The 24692-nt window shown below is 39.5% G+C and overlaps 1 protein-coding gene across 1 annotated transcript in view; it reads left to right on the top strand.

Moving 5' to 3' along the window:
• Positions 1-24692, top strand: part of LOC134641025 (calsyntenin-2-like) — a 307592-nt gene that overhangs the window by 99117 nt on the left and 183783 nt on the right. Inside the window, exon 2 of the mRNA XM_063493204.1 lies at positions 10108-10230. Coding sequence (XP_063349274.1) covers positions 10108-10230 — 123 coding nt within the window. The remainder of the gene's footprint in view (positions 1-10107; positions 10231-24692) is intronic.

Genomic DNA, 24692 nt, shown 5'->3' with positions numbered 1-24692 from the left:
TTACACAAATGCATAAGTAATTTTAAGTGCTACATAACTTCAGAAATTTTACAGCAAAGTACAGGGAAATGATCCTGCAAGTAATTTCATGTACCTTTATCAGTAAGTAATTTTATGTACTGCATAAGTTCTTGGTAGTTTTGCAGTCTTGCAGATCGTATTATGGAGTGGGTTATCTTTGCCTAGCTTCCAAGTATTTTACATGAAAGTTATGTTTGAGCAGTCATTGTGAGAGAAAAGTTAAGTTAGACTTGACTCATTATAAGGTCACATAGACCTGCAAAGTTTGAGGGGATTTATTTGTTCTTGTGAGTTGGTAAGGGAGAATATCTATCATTCATGTTAAGATAATGAATATTAATTAAAAGTGTAAAAAAATAAAGATGGGATTCATCTACTCCATAATACGGCCTACGCCTGAAAAGTATAGTGTATTTATGATGTGAGGTGGGGGAATATAGTTTTTTTTCCTGCAAAATTACCATCAAATTGTACACTACTTAAAATTACTTTGGAGTTTGCTTCTTGTAAAAAACTTGGCTTGTTACCCCCAGTATTTGTAGGTGAATATAATTACATTTTAATTTCAAATAAAATATATTAGAATCAATTAATTACAGGGGAAATTCTATTTAGTCTATACTTAGTATATGTATACTTGTACTTATACAAATGAAATGGCCTTGCCCAGTATGTTATTCATATTAACGCAAGAAATTATTGCATATTATACAGAAACTTTAGTGTTTCACTACTACTTGTTCTCCATTAGTTTCTTTCATATCCTGTAAAAATGTCAAATTAAAAGTAGGGATTCTGACATAAATGCACCATCATAGTCTTTACTGTTTAGTTTATTCTCAGTATGCATGTGATATGTGCACTCAGTACACATCATTTGTGATTCTTGTGACTCTTGCCCCGCAGCAATACTTTGCAGTGTAGGTGTATTTAATGGCATGTTCGGAGTGCATGTGAAATTTGAGAAAAGCAGGAAGCTGTAAATGCCATATCTCGAATTGCACATACAATAATGGAGCAGGGTAATGGCTCTCAAATGACGCACAGAGAGAACATTTGTGACTGTGAAGCCATTTGATAAAGAGGGGTCGTGATAGCTGGGGGTAATGGCACCAGAAGTGCATATTCAGCTCCTGTGTATCTACCTTGGTCATTTGGATGGATGCTTTTAGTTTTTTTCTTCCTCTGTGTGCCTTAATGCATAACACTCCTTCATCTCTCTCTTTGTTTTTCTCACTCTTCCTCAGGGGCAGTCACAGACATGGAGGTGTTACACAGCAGCAGAGTAACTGTTCAGTGAGCCTTTTTTTGCAGGTTAATAAGTCCCCACCTGAAAACAGAGCAGCGCACGCGGTGATACGGGAGCGCAGTGACTTACGACACAGAGACAAACTTCGACAATTTGTATTGTGCATTTCCGCCTCTCTCTTCTCCTTTCTGAGGCTCTTTTTGGGTCTTGCATTTAGACTCCAGAGGGGGATTTTGCACTTCAGCCAAGGTGGATGGAAAACAAGCTTATGATAAAAGCCTGACCTTTGTCTTGGCTCTATCATTTTGCTGCAGGGACAATGTTGAGGGGAGGATGGCAGACAAATGTCAAAAGAAAAATGCCATTGCTCACTGAGGTGGAAATAAAGGCGGACTTTGATATGTGTGGCAGCACTTACCTCCTCTCTGTGTTTTTTGTATCTTCTTGTGTAGTACAGAACTATCAGTGCTCCTTTATGAGTTTTTCTTTTTGTATATGAACCTTTGAGCTTGATTGTTGTTATATTGTTTGTTGTTTTTTGCCTTCTTTTTTTTTTTTTTACCACGGTCAAAAGCCTGCTGGGTGTTTTCACACAGTGTTGTGTGCACTTGCTGCTTTGGATTTGTTAGGCTCAAAGGCTGTAGGTACCTGCTGCAACGCCACTGTGCTCTCCAGCCTGCCACTGAACCTCCCCTACTGCCCTCCCAAGCAATAACCAACACACACACAGACACACACACATGCACACACTCACGTACCAGACACCAGGCGCTCGGATCATGGTCAGAATGCACAACTTGCCAGGACCACAGAAGCAGCATGCACACAAACATGCACAGGCCTATATACTGCTTTTTACACCTACACATGTACACACAAACACACCTAGGGGCAATGCAGAGCAGACTCTGAATGATTGGGTTATTCTACTCTCAACAAAACTAAAAAAAAAAAAAGCACAGTGTGATCCCGCTTTATCTCACTCAGCCCAGGGCTACAAACAGCTCATAATCTCAAGGAACTAAATCCAAACAGAACAGCCACGAAAGGCCAAAGAGGGGGCAACAGGTGAATTATTTTCTGGCCGTGTCATGATTTTCAATTACAACCCAAAGGACACACAAGGTCTATGTGTAAGGATTTTATTTTTCTATTGTATGAAACTGTGGAGTTTAGCTTCCATTGTGTCCTCCAGACACTGTTCTAAGATGAGAGGACAGCAGAAGGAGCTCTGTACCAGGCACAGCGCAGGTCAGGGTGTCACTGTCTGAAAGGGACTGCAGAGAGACAGCCTCAATGTGACCCAGGTGTTTTGGCAGGAACACATTTTCTTTTGCTGTATGCTCTGACTGACTAATGAACTTGGAACTTGCTTGCATTCTACTCAAGGAGAAAAAGCAAAACAATAAAAAAAAGCCTTTCTCCCCCATATGGAGAATAAACTGAATTTAAAAAATCCTAGTAAGGCTTTTTAATACAGTCCATCCATCCATTTTCTTCCATCTATCCAATATATCCGATACAGGGACGCAGCCGCCATGGTGCAACATGCAGGTTACACCATAGACAGGTGTGCAGGTCTCTTACAGAGAGACAGACAACTATTCACACTCTCATTAACATCTATGGTCAATTTAGAATCATCAAATAACATAGGACTTTGAAATATTTTAAATAATTTCATTGTAAGTGAGTAGTGTTTGATGGTAATTTTGCAGAAAAAAAGCAATATTTCCCCATCTTACATTGTAAGTACACAGTACTTTTGCACCTCTTTCCTGTAAAACACATGAATATAAATTTACTCACGCATTACTTAAAATTACTTGCACACTCCTTAAATTTACTGACTATAATTATTTATTTATTTACCGTTATTACCTCCTTATTCAACTCTGCCTACCTTTGAGTATTTGTAGAAAAATATAATTACAATATCATTTGAAATTAAATACATTTCATTTAGGGGAATTATACCCGTAGTCATGGGTCATATCACATCCAAGTGTTTATCCGAGTGTTACCCAATATACAAAAAAGGGCCACATTCATGAATATATGAGACATAGAAGTTTATTGTGCCATATAGAAAATAAATGTTTACTTTATACTTTCTTTGGTAATAATTCGCAGATGTAAAATTTTTAATCTTTTTTCAAGATCCTGTTTACAGATTACTGTCAAGTTTCTTAATCATTACACCATCCACTGATTCAAATTAAATAATCCAACAATGATGTTCAATAGAAGCAGAAACCAATTCTTCATAAACTGGTATCTATGTTCCTTTTCCTTTGTTTTATTCAATAAAATACAATGAAGACATTTTTACACTGGGGGAGGCTCGACCCAACATTTTGAGAAAGGCAGTTGACAGTATTTTTTCTTTCTAGAAAGACTAATCAGAGCCTTACAAATGCACATCAGGGTAGCCTTGCAAGCTTCACCAAGACCTTTGCATTTAATTTCTACTAGGCAGTCTAATTGTGTTGAATGCTGGCATGAGGGAAATAAAAGGTTACATTAACTCCTTACGTATTTCAAGATCCTGCTTAGTGAAAGAAGAATAATAGTGGACTTTTTTAGGGGAACAAAAGACGATATCATAGTATATATTTTTACAGTGTAGTCGTCATGTGAGTGTACTTTGGATTTCTTGCAGACATCTGCATTACAACCTGTGGGTGTGAATTTACAAATATGTGGGCAATTAGTAGGCAGGGAGGTACTAAAGGCAGGCTTTGATCCAAGGTGCAATACTAAAAAAACACTGCACCTCTAAAATACCCACAAAGTTTTTTGTTGTTGTTGTTTTTTTTTTAATGAACTTACACTATATAATACACATTTTCTCAGCTTGCAAACTACCTGTATTACCCATATAGTCTAACTGATCTTAATTCAAAATCACTGAGCGAGCACTCAGTGCAATGTAATAAAGTCTTCTCCCCTGCAGATCATTCCTGTCATCTTGCTCTGTGAAGCACAAAGCCAGCACACTGAGTGCAAAGAAGATTAAAGTTTGCAAAGATCTCCAAGGTTCAAGGAAGTCATGGATCACTGCATTGATGAAGTGGTAGTGGGTAAAGGGGGAAAAAAGTGCACTGAGAAACACCCCTTGACAATGGCAGAGCTGGGATGTTTCTTGATAATTTGCAGCAACCCGCTGATGGACATCTCTGAGCCTCTCCAAGCTGGCGTGAGCTCCCCGCTTGCAGTGTAGCTGTAATTGCCTGTTGGTCACATTAATGGCTAACTGTCTGTGCTACGTTTGCTTTTCATTATGTTGATGTATTCATCATGGCCTCCTTTTGTTGACCTTATCAATCAGAGTTTAATTTCATACAAATTTCTTTTTAATTACAACGGTTTCTCTTCCTCCCCTGTCCCCCCGAGAGGCTGTTCAGATTGCAGCACCCGCCTGTTAAGGGGTGGCACCTGCCAGCACAGTTACGGTGGCACACCGTTGCTTGGTCAGAGATTAATCAGCCATTATAGCGCCCCTGCCATGCCCAGAGCCTCAAGTCAAATCCACGACACTCAGCTTAATTGGCAGTGAAACGACAGAGGCAGATAGTCCCCCTCACCTGCAGCCAGCAGTAAAGGGCACATGAGCTCCAGCATTCACCTTTCAGCTGTCACACAACCTGATTATATTAGCCCGTACAAGTTTGATAACTGTATCGCCTAAACCCTGAGATTAATTTGAAGTACAGAAATGATTCAGTGGCCTTTCACTTCACTCATTTGTGAAAAGACAATGAAAGACAATATTACAAGAAAGTGGTAATTATGGAAATGTTCGAGTAATACATTTGATTAATTTAGTGGCAACAAACCCAGTAAAAAGCAGAGAATATTGAAGAGCTGAAGGCAGTAATGGGTTTCATTAAAACAAATAAAAAAGAAAAATGGTTCCTGCTGCATTAGCTCCTGCTGACCACAAAGCCACAACCCCTGCATATTTTACTGCTCTCAGAGCAGGGGCATACCAGCTACCGCATTACACATGCAACTGGCAAATCTCAGTACGTGTTTGGTATTTAAGCTGCTTTAGCATGGCAACTGTTGCCGTGCATTGGCAAGCCACTTTGCAACCCATCTCCCATTTCGCTTTATGTACATATCACATCACCATATAAAGAAAATGCAGAAAAAATAACCCTTCCAATATATTCATATTTTAAAAAAAAGATCAACTGTCCCTTGAGGTCACTGCTGTCTTTAGGTTTTGCATACTTGGTGACAGGAGAGCACATGGTACTACTGGCTGTCATTTCCAAATGTAAAAGTAAGAAGAAAAAAAACATTTGGTATTGTGTATTTTGTAAATATTTAATTCAAATTATAAAATGAACATGCGCGGGCTAATGTACCTTGAGATTTTTTCTCAAGTGTGCAAAAATGGGACAAGATCTAATTTCCACAGTCACTTTCATCGCTTTCTTTAATGTGCCAGAAAAGACATATTGGATGGATATGACAGTGGCCTTGTTAAAAATGCTTTTCAATTGTCTTATCATATATTCAGTTAAATGAATCCTTTTGGTTATAGTGGCTGATCTAGAGTTTTTTCTCCATTAACAGAATTCACCCACTTGCTTCGATGTGTGTCATGGTTGTGAAAGGTCATGATATTTGAATACCAGCTTAGGTCTGGTTGGGAAAACATGATAATCTCATATGAGCAGTGTGCTCTGCTTGTTAACACATGAAACAGAAAATAATTTTTGCTCTGTCTTTAGATGTAACAAGTCTCTTGCATCTCAGTCAATTTCTTCAGCCAAACAGCCACCAGGTTTCACGAGATGCTGGCAAATTGACCTTCCTCCATTCACAAACACAGGTTATCACATGCCATTTACTGAGTGCTTTTGGTAGCCATTCAAGTTGTTTGCTTTTAAAAATTGGGGGCACTCAAAGTGCAGTTTTTTTCACGCATGGGCATGTTTGTTTGGTCATTTTTTAAGCACACATCTTATTATAGTCTGTCTGAAGCGTGAAGGCCTCACAGCACCACACAGTTCAATCAGATGTCTAAAGGACCAATCTCGCTGGTGTGTCGTTAGTACATAAAAGCTCGAAGCCTTTTAGCGAAGAGAACAACTGTTCTCTTTCTACCTGCAGAGGGGAAACGGCAGACAACTTTGGCTGAGATTCATGTTCATTTCAGATTGATTAGCGGATTAACCGTGTGTAGTTTTGATACAAAACACCATTGATGAGTATGTGGCTAATCACTTGGTTTCAAGACATTAGTGCTTGCAGCCGTGGGTTCGATTGTGTTAATCAGCTGCAATGTTTCCTCTGGGAATCTCTGGGACTGATCGTCCGGCTCATTCAATTCTCCCCCCACTTGCACGCCCTCCCTTCTACCGCTTCTCGACTTCTGATGTCCTGCATTATTTCTAAGGATAGAGAACCATATCATACATTTTTTGGCACTGACTCAGGGTCTTGTCTCAAGTTGTCAATACATGGACCCCACTCTGCTAAAGTGGTGCCAGCATCATATTTCTTACCAATGAATGCACGAGCTGTCGTTGGGGGTTAACGCGTAGATGGTACTCCCATTGAGATACTGTGGCGATTAGTGGAGGTGGAGTCTCTTTTAATAGTCTCATTACTTCTGCTGAAAAACTATTCCATCCCACACACTGAGAGCAGTGAGACTTTAAGATGGATTTAACCCTCAATGGCAATGCAGCTTGGGCACACCGACTGGAAAAACAGTCCACTTTGCACATGCGTGATATGACAAAGGTCACCAGCAGTGTGATATTAATAAACTAATTTGCAATGTTTACACCGATAATCACTGTGTAGAGCAGTTTATGAATAGAAAAACTTATTGTTTTAAAGTTTTTGAAAAGGTATTTTCTTAATTCCAACTTGTAACAAGCTAAGACTTGGTTACAGTACACATTTAAAGCACCTGATACAACTTTACTACAGTTGCTTGAAGGATGATGACGTACAAAAACTTATAGAAGCCTAGTTGGGAGCAAATGGATAAGCAGAAGAGGATGTACGTATGGATGGATGGATTGGAAGGCATGTGGATGGGCTATTGGTATGTCCAATTAAAAGAACAGAGCTATGTGCGTCAGTTTAGGAAAAGATGATGGTTGTGCTTAATCATGCTTATTTCTATCATAGCGGTCACAACATCAGCTAGGGTGACACACAAAGGTCTGCACAGACTACCCAAGTCGAAAAATTATCACAAGCAACATTATGTGACGAGCTGGGAGTGAGGCCAGGTTGGAATGCTTTGTGCTTTCACAGGGGAAAATTTTGATAATGCTGAACAGAACCTTTGGGTCAGCGTGACACTGCTAAGTAGTCATGGTGAGTGGCAGAAACCGAGAATGAAGGATTAAAAGGTCAATAGGGCGTCTAAACTGTGAGAAGACTGAATATGAAGCCGATGACAAGCCCCTTCTATTCTCTAGACCCCTCATTAGCTGACATGCATTGTACTCAAACAGTATTATGCCCTGTATTACACATTTATTGGGGTTGCGCACTCATACCAAGTTGGAGAATAATATTAGCTTTTTTCTTGTCATCTTTTACAGATTACTTATTTTTTGATTTGCCTGCATGGGGTCCTGCTAAAGCAGTTGATTTTGTCTGGTTTATTTCTGCAACAGTGTGCTAATTGTTCTGTAACAGTCCAACAACAGATTGCTTTGGAAAAAAAGCCTCTCAAGAGTGTTTTTTTTTTGTATGTCTGGGAGGCACCGTGATAACACATACAAATAATGCTTCTACTTGATATTCCTGTGCATCATCAACAGCAAGATTTTCATTCCCAACATGACACAGTTTGACATTTAAAGATGAAATCCTGTGAAAAAAAATGTTTTACCCCTAACTGTTGTAACAAGCTCATGCATGTTCATCACGCCCAAATACACAAACGTGTTCCCATCTCTGTCTCCCTGTAAATGATCTCTTCTGATTGTATCAGCGCTGTTAGCCATGCTTTGCGGGTTGACATTCATGAATATGCATCCCTGTGGTGCTAACATGCATTTCCCCAGTCTCATTACCTTTTTTTCTGCTACCCACATTAACTGAAAATATAATTTAAATACTTGTGCCTAAATATCAAGTTAAGTACTGAAGTGATAGAAACTTGCTCTTTCAACACTTAATTTACATGGATTACATTTAGCTATTTCAGCTATTGCTTTTGGCAAGTTCCATTATGACGCTATTATGTTTAGCTAGTAATTTGAACCATTTTTCATCAGTCTATTTTTCAGTGTTTTCATAATTTCCTTAGTTTGATTACTTTTAGCTAATTGAACCATTATTACATTTACAAAACTATTTCCCCTTTTCCTCTTACCTGTTCCCTTGACTGTTCAAACCATTTAAGCTAACAATTTGGACTTTTGTGGCAGTCACTTTTAGCTAATAGTTTCTAGCACTGTCATATCCACCACTTGTATATAATTATACCAACCATTTATCATTATGATGATGATAATAATAATAATATTTAACTAACATCTTTGATGTTAACAAGCTAACTGATAATTGACTCCTGTTGGTTGAAGATCTGCTCCACCTGATAGCTTACAGATTAGCATGATTATAAACTTCTGATCACCACTGTTTCAACTTTGATCCTATTCTGATGGTGATTTTTCACCCCCACACAAACACATCAAATTCACATTAGTTGAGTTTCATACAATCTTACCACAAGCACCCAGGCAGCTGTAGAAGTGTCCCCCGGGCTCCGAGTACTCCTGGTTGGGAATCACTGTTTTAGACCGTGTTAATTAGATTTTAAGTGCAGTGAAAGCAGATAATTAAATTGTATGGAAGTGATTAAATGAAAATGTAATTGAAGATGCATTTGTTTCATAATGACAACAAAGTGTTCTTTGTGTACTCACATTAAAAGAGCATGATGTCTGGGTGCATTTACTTGTCTTGTTTGGAAACTCCACTTTTTAGCATTGTCAAGTGGCTTTTACTGGCATTCAGTGCATAACTGAAGTGCTCTATAACAATGATTGCTTGATTAGGACTTAGAAAGACCATGCTTTCTTTGGTTTTCCTTTCACTGAATGAAAAGGTAATTATTGTTTATGCACTTCATTCACCATTAAATAAAATATTCTGTTTTTTTAAGCACTGCTTCTCAGGGGACCTCAAATTAAAGCTTTTCATCGTCAATTTCAATCCACATACAAAAACTTGACATTTCGAAAGTAGACAAAGTGCTGTGTTTTTTGTTTGTTTGTTTGTTTGTTTTTTATGGCCTGGCTAAAAGGCAGCAAGAACGATTTATATGATCCACTGTTTTCTTTTGGCTCTTTGTCATTTTCTTCTTCTTCTTTTGACTTTAGAATAGTAAACAAATGGCAAGTGGATTGGCACAGTGCTGCGCACAATCCAAAGGACTTTTATTCAGTTGTGACCGTTAATAAGACCCTGTGTTTTGACTCAGCCCACAGTTTTGTGTTGGCAGCGCAGTGGTGGTCTTTGGTCAAGTTTTGTCACCATGCTTTGATACCTGCGGGGAATGTTTGAAGGAAGAAAAGAACAAAAGAAAGAACAGAAGTAGCAGGGGAGATTAGCCAAAATGAAAATGTCTTATAGAAAAGAATGCTGCAGGAGCTTTGCCAGTAAAATTTGCATGGCTATTTGCAGCAGCGTGTTAACTTTCTCGTGTTTCAAGGTGAACTTATTTGTCTGTGTCCATGTTTTGTTTTGTTTTTAAAGGAGACATTAGTTGAAGATTTGCATTTTAGTACGTTAAGGCTGAAGCATAGACTTTTTAGTTTACATATGTTTTCTTTCTGTCTCCACAGTGAATAAACACAAGCCTTGGATTGAGACATCATACCATGGGGTGATCACTGAAAACACTGACATCGTTCTGCTGGATCCTCCCCTGGTGGCCCTGGATAAAGATGCCCCAGTTCCTTATGCAGGTATCATACATTTCAACCAGGTTGTCAACTTGACAAGGATCATAGCAACAGAGCAGGCTAACTCAGACCAAATGGAGGCGGTCGCCAATGACTCAGGTGTTAATCCGCACAGGGAACCATAGCTGCGGGATATACTTACACTAAGGATATAAACATATAAAGCTGTCATGTGATATCAATGTGAAGGGGCTTAAATTGGCTTCACTATAACTGCTGCATCACAGCCTTTTTTTTAAAGAGTTATCCCAGCTCTTTGCTGCCTGCAACTATTAAATCCAATAATTCCCAGTGAACATACATCACATACTCATCTTTCATATTTATTTAGAGTGGAAAGTAGCCCAAATAAGCCCCATGGTGGAGGAGAAGAGTGGGGACGGGAGGTTAAGAAAAAAAGACGAGTCAAACCGGATTAGATTCTTCCCACTTTGTGGCCATTCCAGCTCATCTAAAGGGTGCCAGCTCTTGTGGGAGGACGTTAGCTGGAGGCTGTTGGCGAGCCCAAACAGTCAATCTCCTGCCAGGCTGCTAATGTGGCCAGGGCACTAGCATGGGGCTGTTGTGCGGGGCTGAAGCCCACTCACAGAGACCCTCAAGCTGAGCTGGACGAATGGTTGGACGGAGAGGGGGGAGCGTGTGATGTGTGTGCTTGCTAACACATTTTTTTTTCATTATTGGCTATTGTGAGTGTGAGCGTATGTGTGTGTGCATGTGCTGGAGCATGGCCTGAGGGGGCTCACTGTAATGGCCACCCTACAGGGAGAAAGAGAGAAAATGATTAGGCAGTGGGGAGGGTAGCTGGCTGACCAGCGTATGTCCTTTGGCTCTTGAAAGACTGATAGCCACACAAGCAGGAAGTGCACACAGAGAGCAGGCAGAGCACATGAGTATTCCAGGATTGCATAAGTGAGAGTAAAAGAGAGATCTTGCACTTCGATATTAATAAACAAAAGCTGTAGCATTACCATGATGTCTTTTTGCAGTCCGCCCTCTCTTGTCCTGCTATCTCTGTCAGTTCTACATTGTCTCTAGCCTTTTATCACCACTTCCCACATTCATCTCCCTCCCTGTGCACCGTTGAGCAACCCCCAGCAAGCCCACAGTGCAGCAGACACTCTTACAGAAGTTTTGTCCAAATGCACAGACAAGATTCAGGCCAGAGAGAGTTATCCAGTAATTAGCTGAAGTGAATCTTTCCTTCTTCCAGCAAATTGCCAGGGTGGAGTGGCAGGGCAGTGCACAGGTAGTGGTTAAGGCTCATTAATTAGGCCAGCCAGGTTTTAATTACCATAGATCTAAGACATGGACACGCCACGCCTGACTGACAACAGTCACCCAGATGAATGGGTGATTGCAGGAGCAGTGATATATTGACGAGATCGTAAAATCAGCATCTGCTTGAGCACATTTATACACTTTTGGAAGGTGTTAAAATTTCTCACTCTCACACACGCACGTACACACACCACAAACATGTGGAAATCGGAATACACACATTTTCTGGGAAGCCCCTCATGGTTGAGATTAATTCAGCAGCAAAATATGACTAAGCTGCCATACACGCCTGTCTTTAACACCACTCCAAACCTGACCAGTAATCCTCCCGGACTGCCGGGCAGGGTGCAGCAGTCACCACAGTCACTGGTCTGGAACAACAGGAACCGTGGCAGCACTGTGTCTGTCTAAAAGCTGGCTGAGACTGACATTAGCCATCACTGTGGCACTACAGCAGATCAGAAGCTTCAAAATCACAGAGACAGAATATCATGACAAGTGAAATGCACCAGCATAGATACTCATTGCTTTATGCATGGCTGTGTGTGACAAAATGGAGCTGTTTTGCCCTAGGAAACAAGGAGAATAAAAAAAGGTACCTGATTCAGACAGCTATATGCTCCAGACATCAAGGCAACACTTTAATATACATTCTCTGCTTTATAACTCAGTTGATTTTATATTTATGAAGTGAGTTAGAATGTGCATGAAAGAAACCTTGTCTGTAGCATATGCTTCTGTCTACTCTGTCACAACACATAATTTTATTAGTTGACAAGTGCCTACACAAACTCAATCATCAACTTGGATTTTTCCATTCCAGTGACAGCTCTGCATAGAGTGATGTTGAAACTGTGCTGGAAAAGTGACAAGTACCAAGAGAACATGTCAGCTTGGTAAAACTAGACCTTATTAGGTTACCAAAGAAATCAGAAAGATTGCATCAGGCTGTTATGCAAAACTACAGATTAGTTTTAAAGACTGAGCTCGAGATAAAGCTAGTTGTAGTTCTCTGTAAACTCTGGTGTTGGGTCAGCCTGTCCGGAAACACATCTTTCACATGCTTCAGGCTTAAGTTGTTAATCAGACATCACATCAATGCAACACCAGGTCTCACAAATAATACATAATTTAGTCATTAAAAAGGGTTTAGTATTCTCCGAACCTGAGGAAGGAAACTGCTTCAACATGTGCCGGTATAGAAGCCGTTACTTCCCTATTTCTGACAGCACAGGCTGTGGCTGCACTTTGCCCTTTAGTAAACTCACTGCTTTCACCAATGCTCAGGAGATGGGTGCTGGTGATGTACGTGATAGTATTAGGTACAGTAGGTTCTGAGCTTTCTTTAGCAGGGTGCAATTGTGTGATGACTGTCACCATAACCATTCAGGGTCGCATGGGGACTGGAGTCTTTTAAAAGAAAGAATATTTTGAAAGAAAAATATTCTTTTGCTCCATCTCAGCTCTGTGTCTGCGTCTCTCAAATATGGCCTTAATTTTCCACAATCTCCATGTCTGAAAAGACAGTCATGGGTGTCTAGTTTGAACAGAAGGGAGCTGAGCACACAATCTTGGGTGGCTCTGGTACTGAGCACTAGAGCAAAGTAGGTGTTACTGCCAGTCCGAATGGTTTGGCACTGAAACTTGTCAATTTAAATTCATCTTTTAATTTCCATCTGTATACTTAATAAGATGTAATTTTGTGCTCCTTTGCCATAAATTAGGAGCTACTGACTGATCTGATTTAGATGCACTATAAAGGAATATTGGCCTGTGACATATATTATGCGACCTCATTTCCATAAAAGTTGGGATGCTGCGTAAAATATAAATAAAAACAGAATGCAAAGATTAAAAAAATCTAATTAACCCATATTTTATTCACAGTAGAACACAGAAAACATTTTAAAGGGTTGAAAATTAGAAATTTGACTTTTTGGGGAAAAAATTGCTTATTATCAATTTGATGGCGGACAGGGCCATCTTTACCACTGTGTAGCTTCCCCTCTCTTTAACAACAGTCTGTAAACATCTGGTAACTATGGAGACCAACTGCTGGACTTTTGGAAGAGAAACATTGCCTAGTTCTGGTCTCATATTTAATTCCACCTGGTCAACAGTCCGGAATCTTCTTTGTCATATTTTCTGTTCCATGATGTATCCAGTGTTTTCAATCATGGAAACGTCTGGAGTGCAGGGAGACCAGTTTAGCATCAGCTGTCTTCTACTATGAAGCGACGCAGCTGGTGACGCAAACCTGTATAGATCTTTCAGCATTGATGGTGCCTTTCCAGGTGTGCCAGTTTAATTCCAGGCACCAATGCACCCCATACCACCAGAGATGCATGTTTTTAAACCGAGTGCTTATAAAAAGCTGGATGGTCCATCTCTTCTCCCTTTTTGATTTTGATTGATCTGCCCACAAAACATTTTTTCCACATTGCCTCGTTCCATTTTAAATGAGCTTGGCCAAGAGAAGACAGCAATTTTTCTGGATGATTCACAAATGGCTTCTTCTTTGCATGGTAGAGCTGTAACTTGAATATGTGGATGGCACGGTGAACTGTGTTCACAGATTTCTGGAAGTGTTCCTGAGCCCATACACAGATTCATGCCTTGGAGAAAGATTAGAACGATTTCTCCAAATTCTCTGAATCTTTATTGATATTGTTGATATTATGTGCTGTAGATGAGATATTCTTCGCAATTTCCATTGAGGAATAAGTTTTACACAATTTGTAGATGCTTTTTTGTAGATGGGTGAACCTCTGCCCATCTCTTCTTCAGAGAAACTCTGCTTCTCTAAGACACTCTTTTTATACCTGACCATGTTACTGATCTGTTGCCAAGTAACCTCCAGCTTTTTCTTTTTAGTACCACTCTCTTACTGCCATCAAATTCAAAATCAGCTAGTATTTTTCAGGAACTAGTGAAATGTCTCTTTATACATTTGATACAGTGACTTGCAAAAGTATTCGGCCCCCTTGAACTTTCCCACATTTTGTCACATTACAGCCACAAACATGAATCAATTTTAGTGGAATTCCACGTGAAAGACCAATACAAAGTGGTGTACATGTGAGAAGTGGAACGAAAATCATACATGATTCCAAACATTTTTTACAAATAAATAACTGAAAAGTGGGGTGTGCGTAATTATTCAGCCCCCTTTGGTCTGAGTGCAGTCAGTTGCCCATAGACATTGCCTGATGAGTGCTAATGACTAAATAGAGTGCACCTGTGTGTAATCTAATGTCAGTACAAATACAGCTGCTCTGTGACGGCCTCAGAGGTTGTCTAAGAGAATACTGGGAGCAACAACACCATGAAGTCCAAAGAACACACCAGACAGGTCAGGGATAAAGTTATTGAGAAATTTAAAGCAGGCTTAGGCTACAAAAAGATTTCCCAAGCCTTGAACATCCCACGGAGCACTGTTCAAGCCATCATTCAGAAATGGAAGGAGTATGGCACAACTGTAAACCTACCAAGACAAGGCCGTCCACCTAAACTCACAGGCCGAACAAGGAGAGCGCTGATCAGAAATGCAGCCAAGAGGCCCATGGTGACTCTGGACGAGCTGCAGAGATCTACAGCTCAGGTGGGGGAATCTGTCCATAGGACAACTATTAGTCGTGCACTGCACAAAGTTGGCCTTTATGGAAGAGTGGCAAGAAGAAAGCCATTGTTAACAGAAAACCATAAGAAGTCCCGTTTGCAGTTTGCCACAAGCCATGTGGGGGACACAGCAAACATGTGGAAGAAGGTGCTCTGGTCAGATGAGACCAAAATAGAACTTTTTGGCCAAAATGCAAAACGCTATGTGTGGCGGAAAACTAACACTGCACATCACTCTGAACACACCATCCCCACTGTCACATCTGGTGGTGGCAGCATCATGCTCTGGGGGTGCTTCTCTTCAGCAGGGACAGGGAAGCTGGTCAGAGTTGATGGGAAGATGGATGGAGCCAAATACAGGGCAATCTAGGAAGAAAACCTCTTGGAGTCTGCAAAAGACTTGAGACTGGGGCGGAGGTTCACCTTCCAGCAGGACAACGACCCTAAACATAAAGCCAGGGCAACAATGGAATGGTTTAAAACAAAACATATCCATGTGTTAGAATGACCCAGTCAAAGTCCAGATCTAAATCCAATCGAGAATCTGTGGCAAGATCTGAAAACTGCTGTTCACAAACGCTGTCCATCTAATCTGACTGAGCTGGAGCTGTTTTGCAAAGAAGAATGGGAAAGGATTTCAGTCTCTAGATGTGCAAAGCTGGTAGGAACATACCCTAAAAGACTGGCAGCTGGAATTGCAGCAAAAGGTGGTTCTACAAAGTATTAACTCAGGGGGCTGAATAATTACGCACACCCCACTTTGCAGTTATTTATTTGTAAAAAATGTTTGGAATCATGCATGATTTTTGTTCCACTTCTCACGTGGGATCCCATTTATGGGATTTATAAATCATTGCAGTCTGTTTTTACACAGCGCCCCAATCTTTTCTGGGATTGTAATATGTCACTTAAGATAATCAAAGGGCCCTGGAGACTTTACAGATATCTTTCAGTTAGCTAAGACTGTCACATGACAAACACTGCTCTGGATGCTACAACCTAGCACTAAATGGCATCTCTGGAAAGTTCGGGACATTTCATATTGACAAGAAAGTATTAAAATAAGACAGTATTAAAACTATTCATCCTTAACTTAAGATGAGAGTCACAAATGAATGTTCTTAGGCAATAATTTCTACTGGACAAATTATTGCAGCAATCACATATACACAAACACATTCCCTTGAATATAACGCAACTGATTAAATTAACTTTGATACAAAATTACACGTGTTTCTTTTTTAGTATTGTGTCTATCTAGTAGGTATTATTTGTTTAAAATTTGCGATTCTGTTTACGAGGTGTATTCATGTAATCCCAACTAATCTTTCTAGAGAACACCCACTCAACAACCAATATTTTACTTAATTTACTATTTGAACACAATTATTAAGTGGGAGGGGCCACAGGTTTCAGAGTATTTTCCCCACTTGGGATTTTACTTTTAACAACTATAATGTTAATGAGCACAGACTCACAGCAGTCTCCTGAATAAATACACACTACAGACACGCCTGTGAGTACCAGTCTGCAGTTGTTCATTAATTAACGATAGCTTCCTAAGAAGGCATGTGGAGGAAGTTCTGTTTGCTAAAATTTTAATTGTGTGTGCGCGGGGGGGTTGGTCAATTATGTTTATAGTTCAGATGCTGAGGCTGTGTTTTATGTAACTTTATGTTAGATTAGCAACGCTGAAACATGAGAAGTGAGTTACGAGGTTGATGTCAATCCCTGTGTAACAAAATGTAGGTATAGTCAAACTGTTGGATGCTGGAATAGCCCTGCTAAGTATGCACGAGCATGGTCATGTTTGGCTTTATATGTTATTTCTAAAATTAATTCTTAATTACTTAATGGAAATCAGTCAAGGGAAGTAAGAATGGGATGATGTGCATGTGCCAGCTAGTTTGTGCTAGCAGCCTAGCCAGTGTGTTCTGAGGTGAAAATCCAGGTATGTTGCTTATCTTACTTAAAAGTAACTCACTCTTCAAGTATTTTCAAGCAAATCAAAGTAATTATCTTCTATGTGACTATCAAAAGTAGTGAAATCCCATAAAAAAACTGAAAGTTAAAAACTGCTTACTGCTTTAAAACCTCCCTTACTGCTTTAACTTAAAAACACAATCTTAAAAACTGTTTACTGCTGTAACTTAAAAAACACAACAACGAACAAAACTGTTAAAGTAATAAATCACTCATTCAAAAAATAAATAGTGAAATACTGAAATTAGGGTTCACTAGAAAAACGACACAATTAAGCAGTTTCTAAAATGAATATGCAAAGATAGATTCATAGCAGTGTTAATCACAAAAACTAGCTTCGGTCAAGCAGGATTTTAATTTTTTTATAAGTACAGTGGGTGTTTCAAACTGTTCTGCTCTGCTAAAAGTAAAATTCTCTTGTTGATTTAAAAATGGTCTGCATTCTGAAACATTCACTCTGTCAGTGGTAGAAAATATGTGAGAATAGTGCAATAGTCCATCAGGTTATTAAGATGAAGTGGCTTTTTTAGGTGACTTTTTGCAGGCCCAATGTTCTGAGTAGGCTTCTAAAGTGCCAGGTTTTGCAAGGTTAATGGGCAAAAGCAGTGCTGAGCTCTGGTATTTGACACAGGTTAGCTGGTTGTCAGTCATTCCTCATTTTCTGCTGCCTGCACAGACACCAGCACCCATGTATTTTCTTGAGGCCTAACTTACTATTCATGTGTCAATCCTTCACTTCCACTGGTCCCTGGAGCCTCGCGACTTTTATTTGGGCGGCAAACAAATGTCTCACCAGTGACCCGCAAAGCGCATACGTGGCTCAATCAGGAGCGCTGGCAGTTGAGACAGGCTCAGAAAACCTTAAAACCTCCCCTCTACACATTCACTTACACATTCAACTTTCATAAATATGTCCCCCACTTTACATTGGCTCTAATGTGCCATATGACACGTGCCTTTTGTCAGACTCTAGAAGAGGTAGGCTTGCTACTTATTCCTGTTTGTGTTCTGCAATCATTCACAGCAAATAAGAAATCAGACTGACAGCAGGTATCAGCCCGGTTCCCGCTGTCTCTTCTGATGTCTGAGCAAACAGTGTTTCTGAATTCAAATTTTTCCGCATTGCCAAAATATACCTCTCAAGGCATTAATAAAAAATAATTATCTCTGACCTTGGGAGAATCCAGCAGCTTCCCATTACTCCACAAACGGCAGGTGATAGCACATCATCTCTCGTCATAAAGCAAGGTAAATAGATTCACATAAACATACAGGGTGGCTAATGTGCTGTGATTAATTAGCCTCTCAGTGTCTGTCTGATTGAGAAACAGATCTCAAGCTAATTATCAAAAGTATCTCGTTAACATGGTAGCAGTAGAGCTCAGCGCAGTGTGTAGGTGGAGAATTAACACTGCTTTGTGTTTATTAACAAGAGAAGAATGAGAAGGGTTTGTTTTAAAATTGATATATGTTGCGTGACTCAGAGATGGAAGAAATATGTTGAAGTGAGATAAATGGCTTAATGAACAGAGGGTGTAAAGGTTAGGGTACAGTCACTGTTTCTCCTTGTAAAAGATAAGATAATGGCAAGCTAGAAAATGCTTTGAAGTCTCAAAATACGCACATGTTGAGAAGTCAAATCAAAGCATTTAGGTCTTAATATGAAAATACCACTTCTCTTAGCATGCATACTTGCAGCTACTTGACTCTGACTTTTTCACATTCATTCGGCTACTATTAAAATAATTCCACATTTTCCTGATTGTTCCCTTGTTCATTTACTTTGTTGACTACAACAAAGCAGTGTTTCTGACTCTTTGGCACACAGCTGCAACACAGTGATGTTTCCTACAGATGTGCCAGTGTGCATGTTAAAGTCAGCTAGTGAAATTGTTATTATTACTATTAATTTTATTGTTATTATTGCAATGAAGAGAGATCATTAGAAGGAACTGAATATGATTTATTGATGCAAAAAACTCTAGTCTCTTTAAACTCTGCCCATCACGGTAAAATGAAATCCCAACAGTGACAGGAATTAAGGCAGGACCCCCTCCTTGTTGGTTTGAAGAAGGCGAGAGAAAGATGATTGGACTACAGCAATAATGTGGGCTTTGAGTGTGGGAAAGTGGAAGTGATGTAATGAACAGAAAAGCAGCTAAACACCTAGGACAGCAGGTAGAGGAGTAAATACAGAGCTTGAACATTCACAGAAGTTTCACTTTTATTATCATCATTATTATTATTATTATCATGTACTTTGCATTTTAAAGAAGCATTTGCAAGCTTAACATAAGCTTGAGAATGAAGAACGATGTTGATGCTACAACTCTGAAACTGCAACACAGTGGCTGAAACAACATCAAATGTGGCGTAACTTCTGGCACGTGGTGCCGTTCGCAAGGGTGAGAACACCGAGTATAATGGGCCCATTAGTTCTGCTCTGCAGAGTGAGGAGAGTCCTCTGAGGGAATCATGAGTGGGACTGTATTTTGCAAAAGACATTCAGCTGAGTACCATGACATCTAAATGCAGTGCTACATCAGACACATTTTAAAGATGCTGAGGGAAATGGCAGAAAGTGCTTTCTTTAATGAGGGGAGATTCACAGGAAAAGGACGTCTCATTTCGCGGAAACTTTTCCTCACTCGCTATTTCTTTTGCATCGTCTCCACCCGCCGTGTTTAAGCTGAGTTTATTACGTTTTATTGTATCGTTTGTCGGATTGAATAAATGGAAACTAGATGTCATTCTCATCCAAGACCATCACGACTGACAAATATAGATGTGGAGTTAAAGAAGGAGCTTTCTGGCGAGAGAGCCTTTATGCCTTTTAAATCTCATCTCATGAGCTGAATGGAAATTTAGGGCCAGGGGGCTGCTTTTAATAAGGCAACTTTTTTTTTCCCTTTTTTCATTTTTCAACAGGTGCGGCTATGTCAATTCACTTAAAACACTCTACTTCAAAGCTGTGGCTTAAAACCATGATTAAAAAGTAACAGATTGAAATAATTTTGCAGAGCGATGGTCCAAAGACACACACAAAAAAAGAAGAATCCTCCATCACAAGGCTGCCGGATGTCCTTAATCCATCTCTGCTTTCTGTTCAGGTTCTCCTCCTTCCGTGGTTCAGCTCCTCCTTCCTCTTTTAGCGTTTTTTTTCTCGTATTTCGACCCGAAACAAACGCTCGCTTTACTTTCTTCCTTCCCGTGTGCTCGCGCAATTGTCTCATCTTTGCTCGGATGATTTCCACCTGTCAGATTTCATCCAACAACTGAGCTCCTGTGCACAGGATGCTGCATGATTTTCCCCACAGATGACTGCTCTTACATTTTGGACAAATAAAATCGAATTACTTCCATTTGATGTCATTTATGAAGGCTAACAGGAAACAGATGGACCTGACAAAGTGTGGAGCGCTAGTGCAACAAGCCTGTAAAACTTGAGCACAGTGTTATTGTGTGATACAGGTATCCTCGCAAACTTGCTTCGGCTGACTTTTGAGCTGAAGAGAACCGGCAGCATAATGACTATCTTGCTCCTAACATTCAGAGTGCCCTATAGTGTTCAGCTTGAAGACAATGGAGCCATCACTCTGCCATTGTTCACATACTCATTTATTAATGAAGTACTGAAATGCAATCTGCTTCTTCACTGAACCACACAGATGAGGGAAATAGTCTTTGTAATGAGATTTTTTTCCGGGCTTTTAGCTTTTTTTGTCTTTTGATGAGTTACAGAACTGGCAGAGGGGTGGCAGGCAGGTTAGAGTCACAACTCACTCTTTGTTCTTTCAAAAGGACTCTGGAAAAAAACCCAACCACATTTTAGATATCTTTAGTGCCATTAAGCTGAATTTTCAGTTGACTTCATCCTTACCTCGCTGTGCAGCTTAGTAACGTAGCCTCTTTCATAAAGACAAATTTGGTGGTATTTATTTAATCAATTTTCCTCCTTTTTTAGGTTGCTCAATTGAAAACGTCTATTATTACTGCAGTAAGTGTACAGCTGTGATGTATTCTTTAGATCAGTGGTGTCAAACATTTGGCCTGGGGGCCAGATTCATCCTGCCAAGGACTCCAATCCGGTCCACTGGGCAGCTTTTGGAATAAGTAAGGCATAGATTTGGGAGTTTTAACTGTATTTTCAGCTATTTACAGCTCTTCCTAGTGATAAAAACCCCCTCCATAAAAAAAAATTAAATTAACCAACAAAAAATTTTCTTTTTTTCACTATCTACAATAGAAATACCTTTTTCTACAGTTTAAAAAAGATAATAGCTAAAACCTGTGTTTTTCTGTGTGATGTTACTATTTTTATTTCTTATCATTTAAGCCAACTAGAGCCTGGACTCCACTGACTGTCAGTTTAAAAGTGATGCACGACAAGCAAATCACTTTGTGTGGACCCATGATTAAGCTTTAACAAAAGCTAAATGCGTGTTATTTAAAAATAATTTTTTTTTTTTAAAATCCACCCACAGTATAATCGTTTGTACCAGGCTGTTAATGTGCTTTCCAATGGTGTTTATTGGAATATAACGGTGTTTAGTTTGACTGCGTCTTTGGAGATTGACTTGCTTTTGACCTCAAGTGGTCACTCCAGGAACTGCAGTGTTTGGCTTCATTTTTCAGCTCTGGATGTTTCTGTGCATATAAAGCACATGCATCTTGTGGTTGAAGGTGTCCAAAAAAACTAAACCATATTTAAATGTGTATGCAAATAGCTGTTTGTAATGTACAGTTTCACAATAACTGCAAGTGCCAATAACTCCAGGCTTTTATTTAACAAGATGTTTATAGATTTATTTAAAAGGTGTCACTGTTGCAGCTGTTGCTCTGAATAAAACACTTTGTATGTGTAGGATACACCTATACACAAATCTAATTTTCATGCAACTGGTACATTTAGCACTATTATATATAACATGGCTGCTTTTCAGGTGCATCTTTGTGTTTACACATATATACATATATATAATTTATTTATTTATTCATATAACCATATGTTTGCTGCTGGTGTATTTGTTCTCGATTAGTATTCAAGCCTCGAGGCTTCCAATTAAAGTGTCAGCAAACTGTCATGAGCGCTCTTCTCGGGAGACAAACACAAGGAAGAGAACCAAGAGTCAGCTTCGAGTCGCTGGAGTCTGATAGAAAGAAGGATGTTGTTTCAAAGACTTCTCGCTGAAGTTCAGCTATCGAAGCTGCACTCCATGAGAGTAATCCATGTTTTAGCAGTTTGTCAATATCACAGTCATCACTTGCCAGTACATCACAGCTTCGCTTCAAAGAGTTTGACGCCGCTTTTGATATACAGCTTAAATTTCAAAGTTCATCCTGTCTACCCATGAATACTTGTTTTTCATTGCGCTATCTCTGATGTGACTCCCAGTCCTATCTTCACATCATCCCATCACATTTTGAGTCCTCTCTCAGTCTGTTTTCCAAAGAAGACCTCCCCATTTCTTTTGGAAATTTGACATCTCCACTTTACCGCCCTACTTCACTTGCGCGCGCACACACACACAGACACCCAGCAGAGACCTTAGTCGCTGTGCGTGTGTCACACAGCTTTTGAGGATGCAGTCATAAAGATGCTCTTTCAGAAAAAATAAAACTTCAGGAACAACTCAAGCTCACACTCGTGCATTTGTGAAGAAACTTGGAAAATTCAAGAATTCAACACTGCCACACACTGTAACTTTCCACTCCTTGATTTACTTTGGTGCTAATATATTTATCCTTCACTCTTTCACTGCCTAGAGTTTTATTGAGTGAGTGCAATTTTCCCACAAGGGCAAGAAATTGTATGTCACACTGAATTTAAAAGCAGCGAACTGCTGTTATTAAACAGCACACAGGAGAACAGAGGGAAATGAACCTGTGAATCAAATCAAAATCTCCTTTTGATAGAAACATAATAGATAGTCAGAGCTTTAGATTTAATCCTAATCCCCCACCCACATCCATGTAGTTAATTCCTGGATGGCCTCGGCCTTGTAGCTCCGTATTCGAGAGCACAGAGGCTGTTAGGGCACTGCTGCTCAAAATGTCTTGTAGCTTTAATCATCTGCAGGAATGATCACCTGAAAAGGCACCCACTCCTCTCTCCACTATTACTTCATATTGAATAGAAAGCACTTAAAAACATAGATGAGGACTTACACAATCTTAGCTATAAAGACTGTGTCCAACCGCATTGGAGGGCAGAATATTTTACAGCTCACTCGTGACTTTGAAGGCACCTCCTTGTTAATTCATTCAGCTAGAAAAATAAACATGTGCACTTCCAAGCTTTACCAAATTTTTATACTGATGCATACAGATTCAATTTTTTTCAGAGCAGAGCCAATGTAAGAAAGATATTTCCATATACTGTTAGTATCAGTGGCAGACGTTTGCTGGAGGTCAGTCAGGACACGGACGCTATAGTCCTCAGAAAACAGGAACAAGGACAAGGTTTCATTATTTAGCATCAGTATCTGTATTTTCGAATAAAAAAAAAATAGGTATATACATTTATATATGCAAGGAAGCTGATTTTGCCAGTGGAATGCTAGTTTTCTGCTAACACATGCTGATAGGATGGGATAATACCCATTTCTAAATGATAACTATGAAGTGGAGTTAAAGCATAAAAAAGTGTATAGTCGTGTATGTGACGTAGGTGGTCATGGTTATCAATGGTGACTGCTCATTTCCAGATGAATTTGAACAATAAAGTCAGTAAAACTCACATAATGTTGATTTACTACAATCAAACCCCATCAAACCAAAAATAAAAAATGGAACTCAAGTACTGTGCACATCTCAAGCCAACCCCCATTTCTTTCTATTTTGTCAGGAAAATGGGAAATGGGTGTAATGATTTATTAAAACATGTGCAATCATATATGGAAATATATGTTATAAGACAAAAACATTTTAGAAAAATTCCCACAAGCTTGAAAGTTGATGTTTTGTGTCACCACCCACTAACGCAGCCTGTGTTTTTCTAGCCAGGTATGCTTTTACTGCATTGGCAGTGTGCTTGGGATCATTGTCACACTGAAAAATGAAGCTGTTGCCAATCAGACATTTCCCAGATGGTTTTGCATGATAGGTCAAAATGTGATGGTACTTCAAAGCATTCAGTAATGTTTCTGCATTCCCCAAAGCAACGGGCTGAAACAAAGCCCCAAACATGACAGAGTCTCCGTGTTTTACAGATGGCTGTAGACACCCAGCCACTGAGACCATATCATGGTCTCTGGATCTTTGATCCTCAGTTTTGAGTTTTTTTAACAAGTTTATGTTTTCTTTTGGTTTTGAAAATGATTAATGGCTTGGTTTTTCCTTTGTGTGTTCATAATTTCTTTTGTTGGTGTATGTTTGAGCTTTGGTTGCTTGTTTGTTTTGTAAGTTATCCTTGGTTTTTGGTTTTGTATGTAGTTTGCTGTTCAAGTCAGTTGAGTTTTCCCTCAGGGTTCCCCATTCAGTCCTATTGTGTCACTGGCCTAAGTTAAGTTCATACATGTATCTGTGTTCCCCATTTCAAAATGGAGAGACTATTTAGAAGAATTAAACATGATTTAATAGGATAG

Source organism: Pelmatolapia mariae, linkage group LG14 (genome assembly GCF_036321145.2).
Source record: "Pelmatolapia mariae isolate MD_Pm_ZW linkage group LG14, Pm_UMD_F_2, whole genome shotgun sequence".
In the NCBI taxonomy this organism is placed as follows: Eukaryota; Metazoa; Chordata; class Actinopteri; order Cichliformes; family Cichlidae; genus Pelmatolapia; species Pelmatolapia mariae.
The sequence above is the reverse complement of the archived record's forward strand: the minus strand, read 5'-3'. Positions and strand labels throughout refer to the sequence as shown.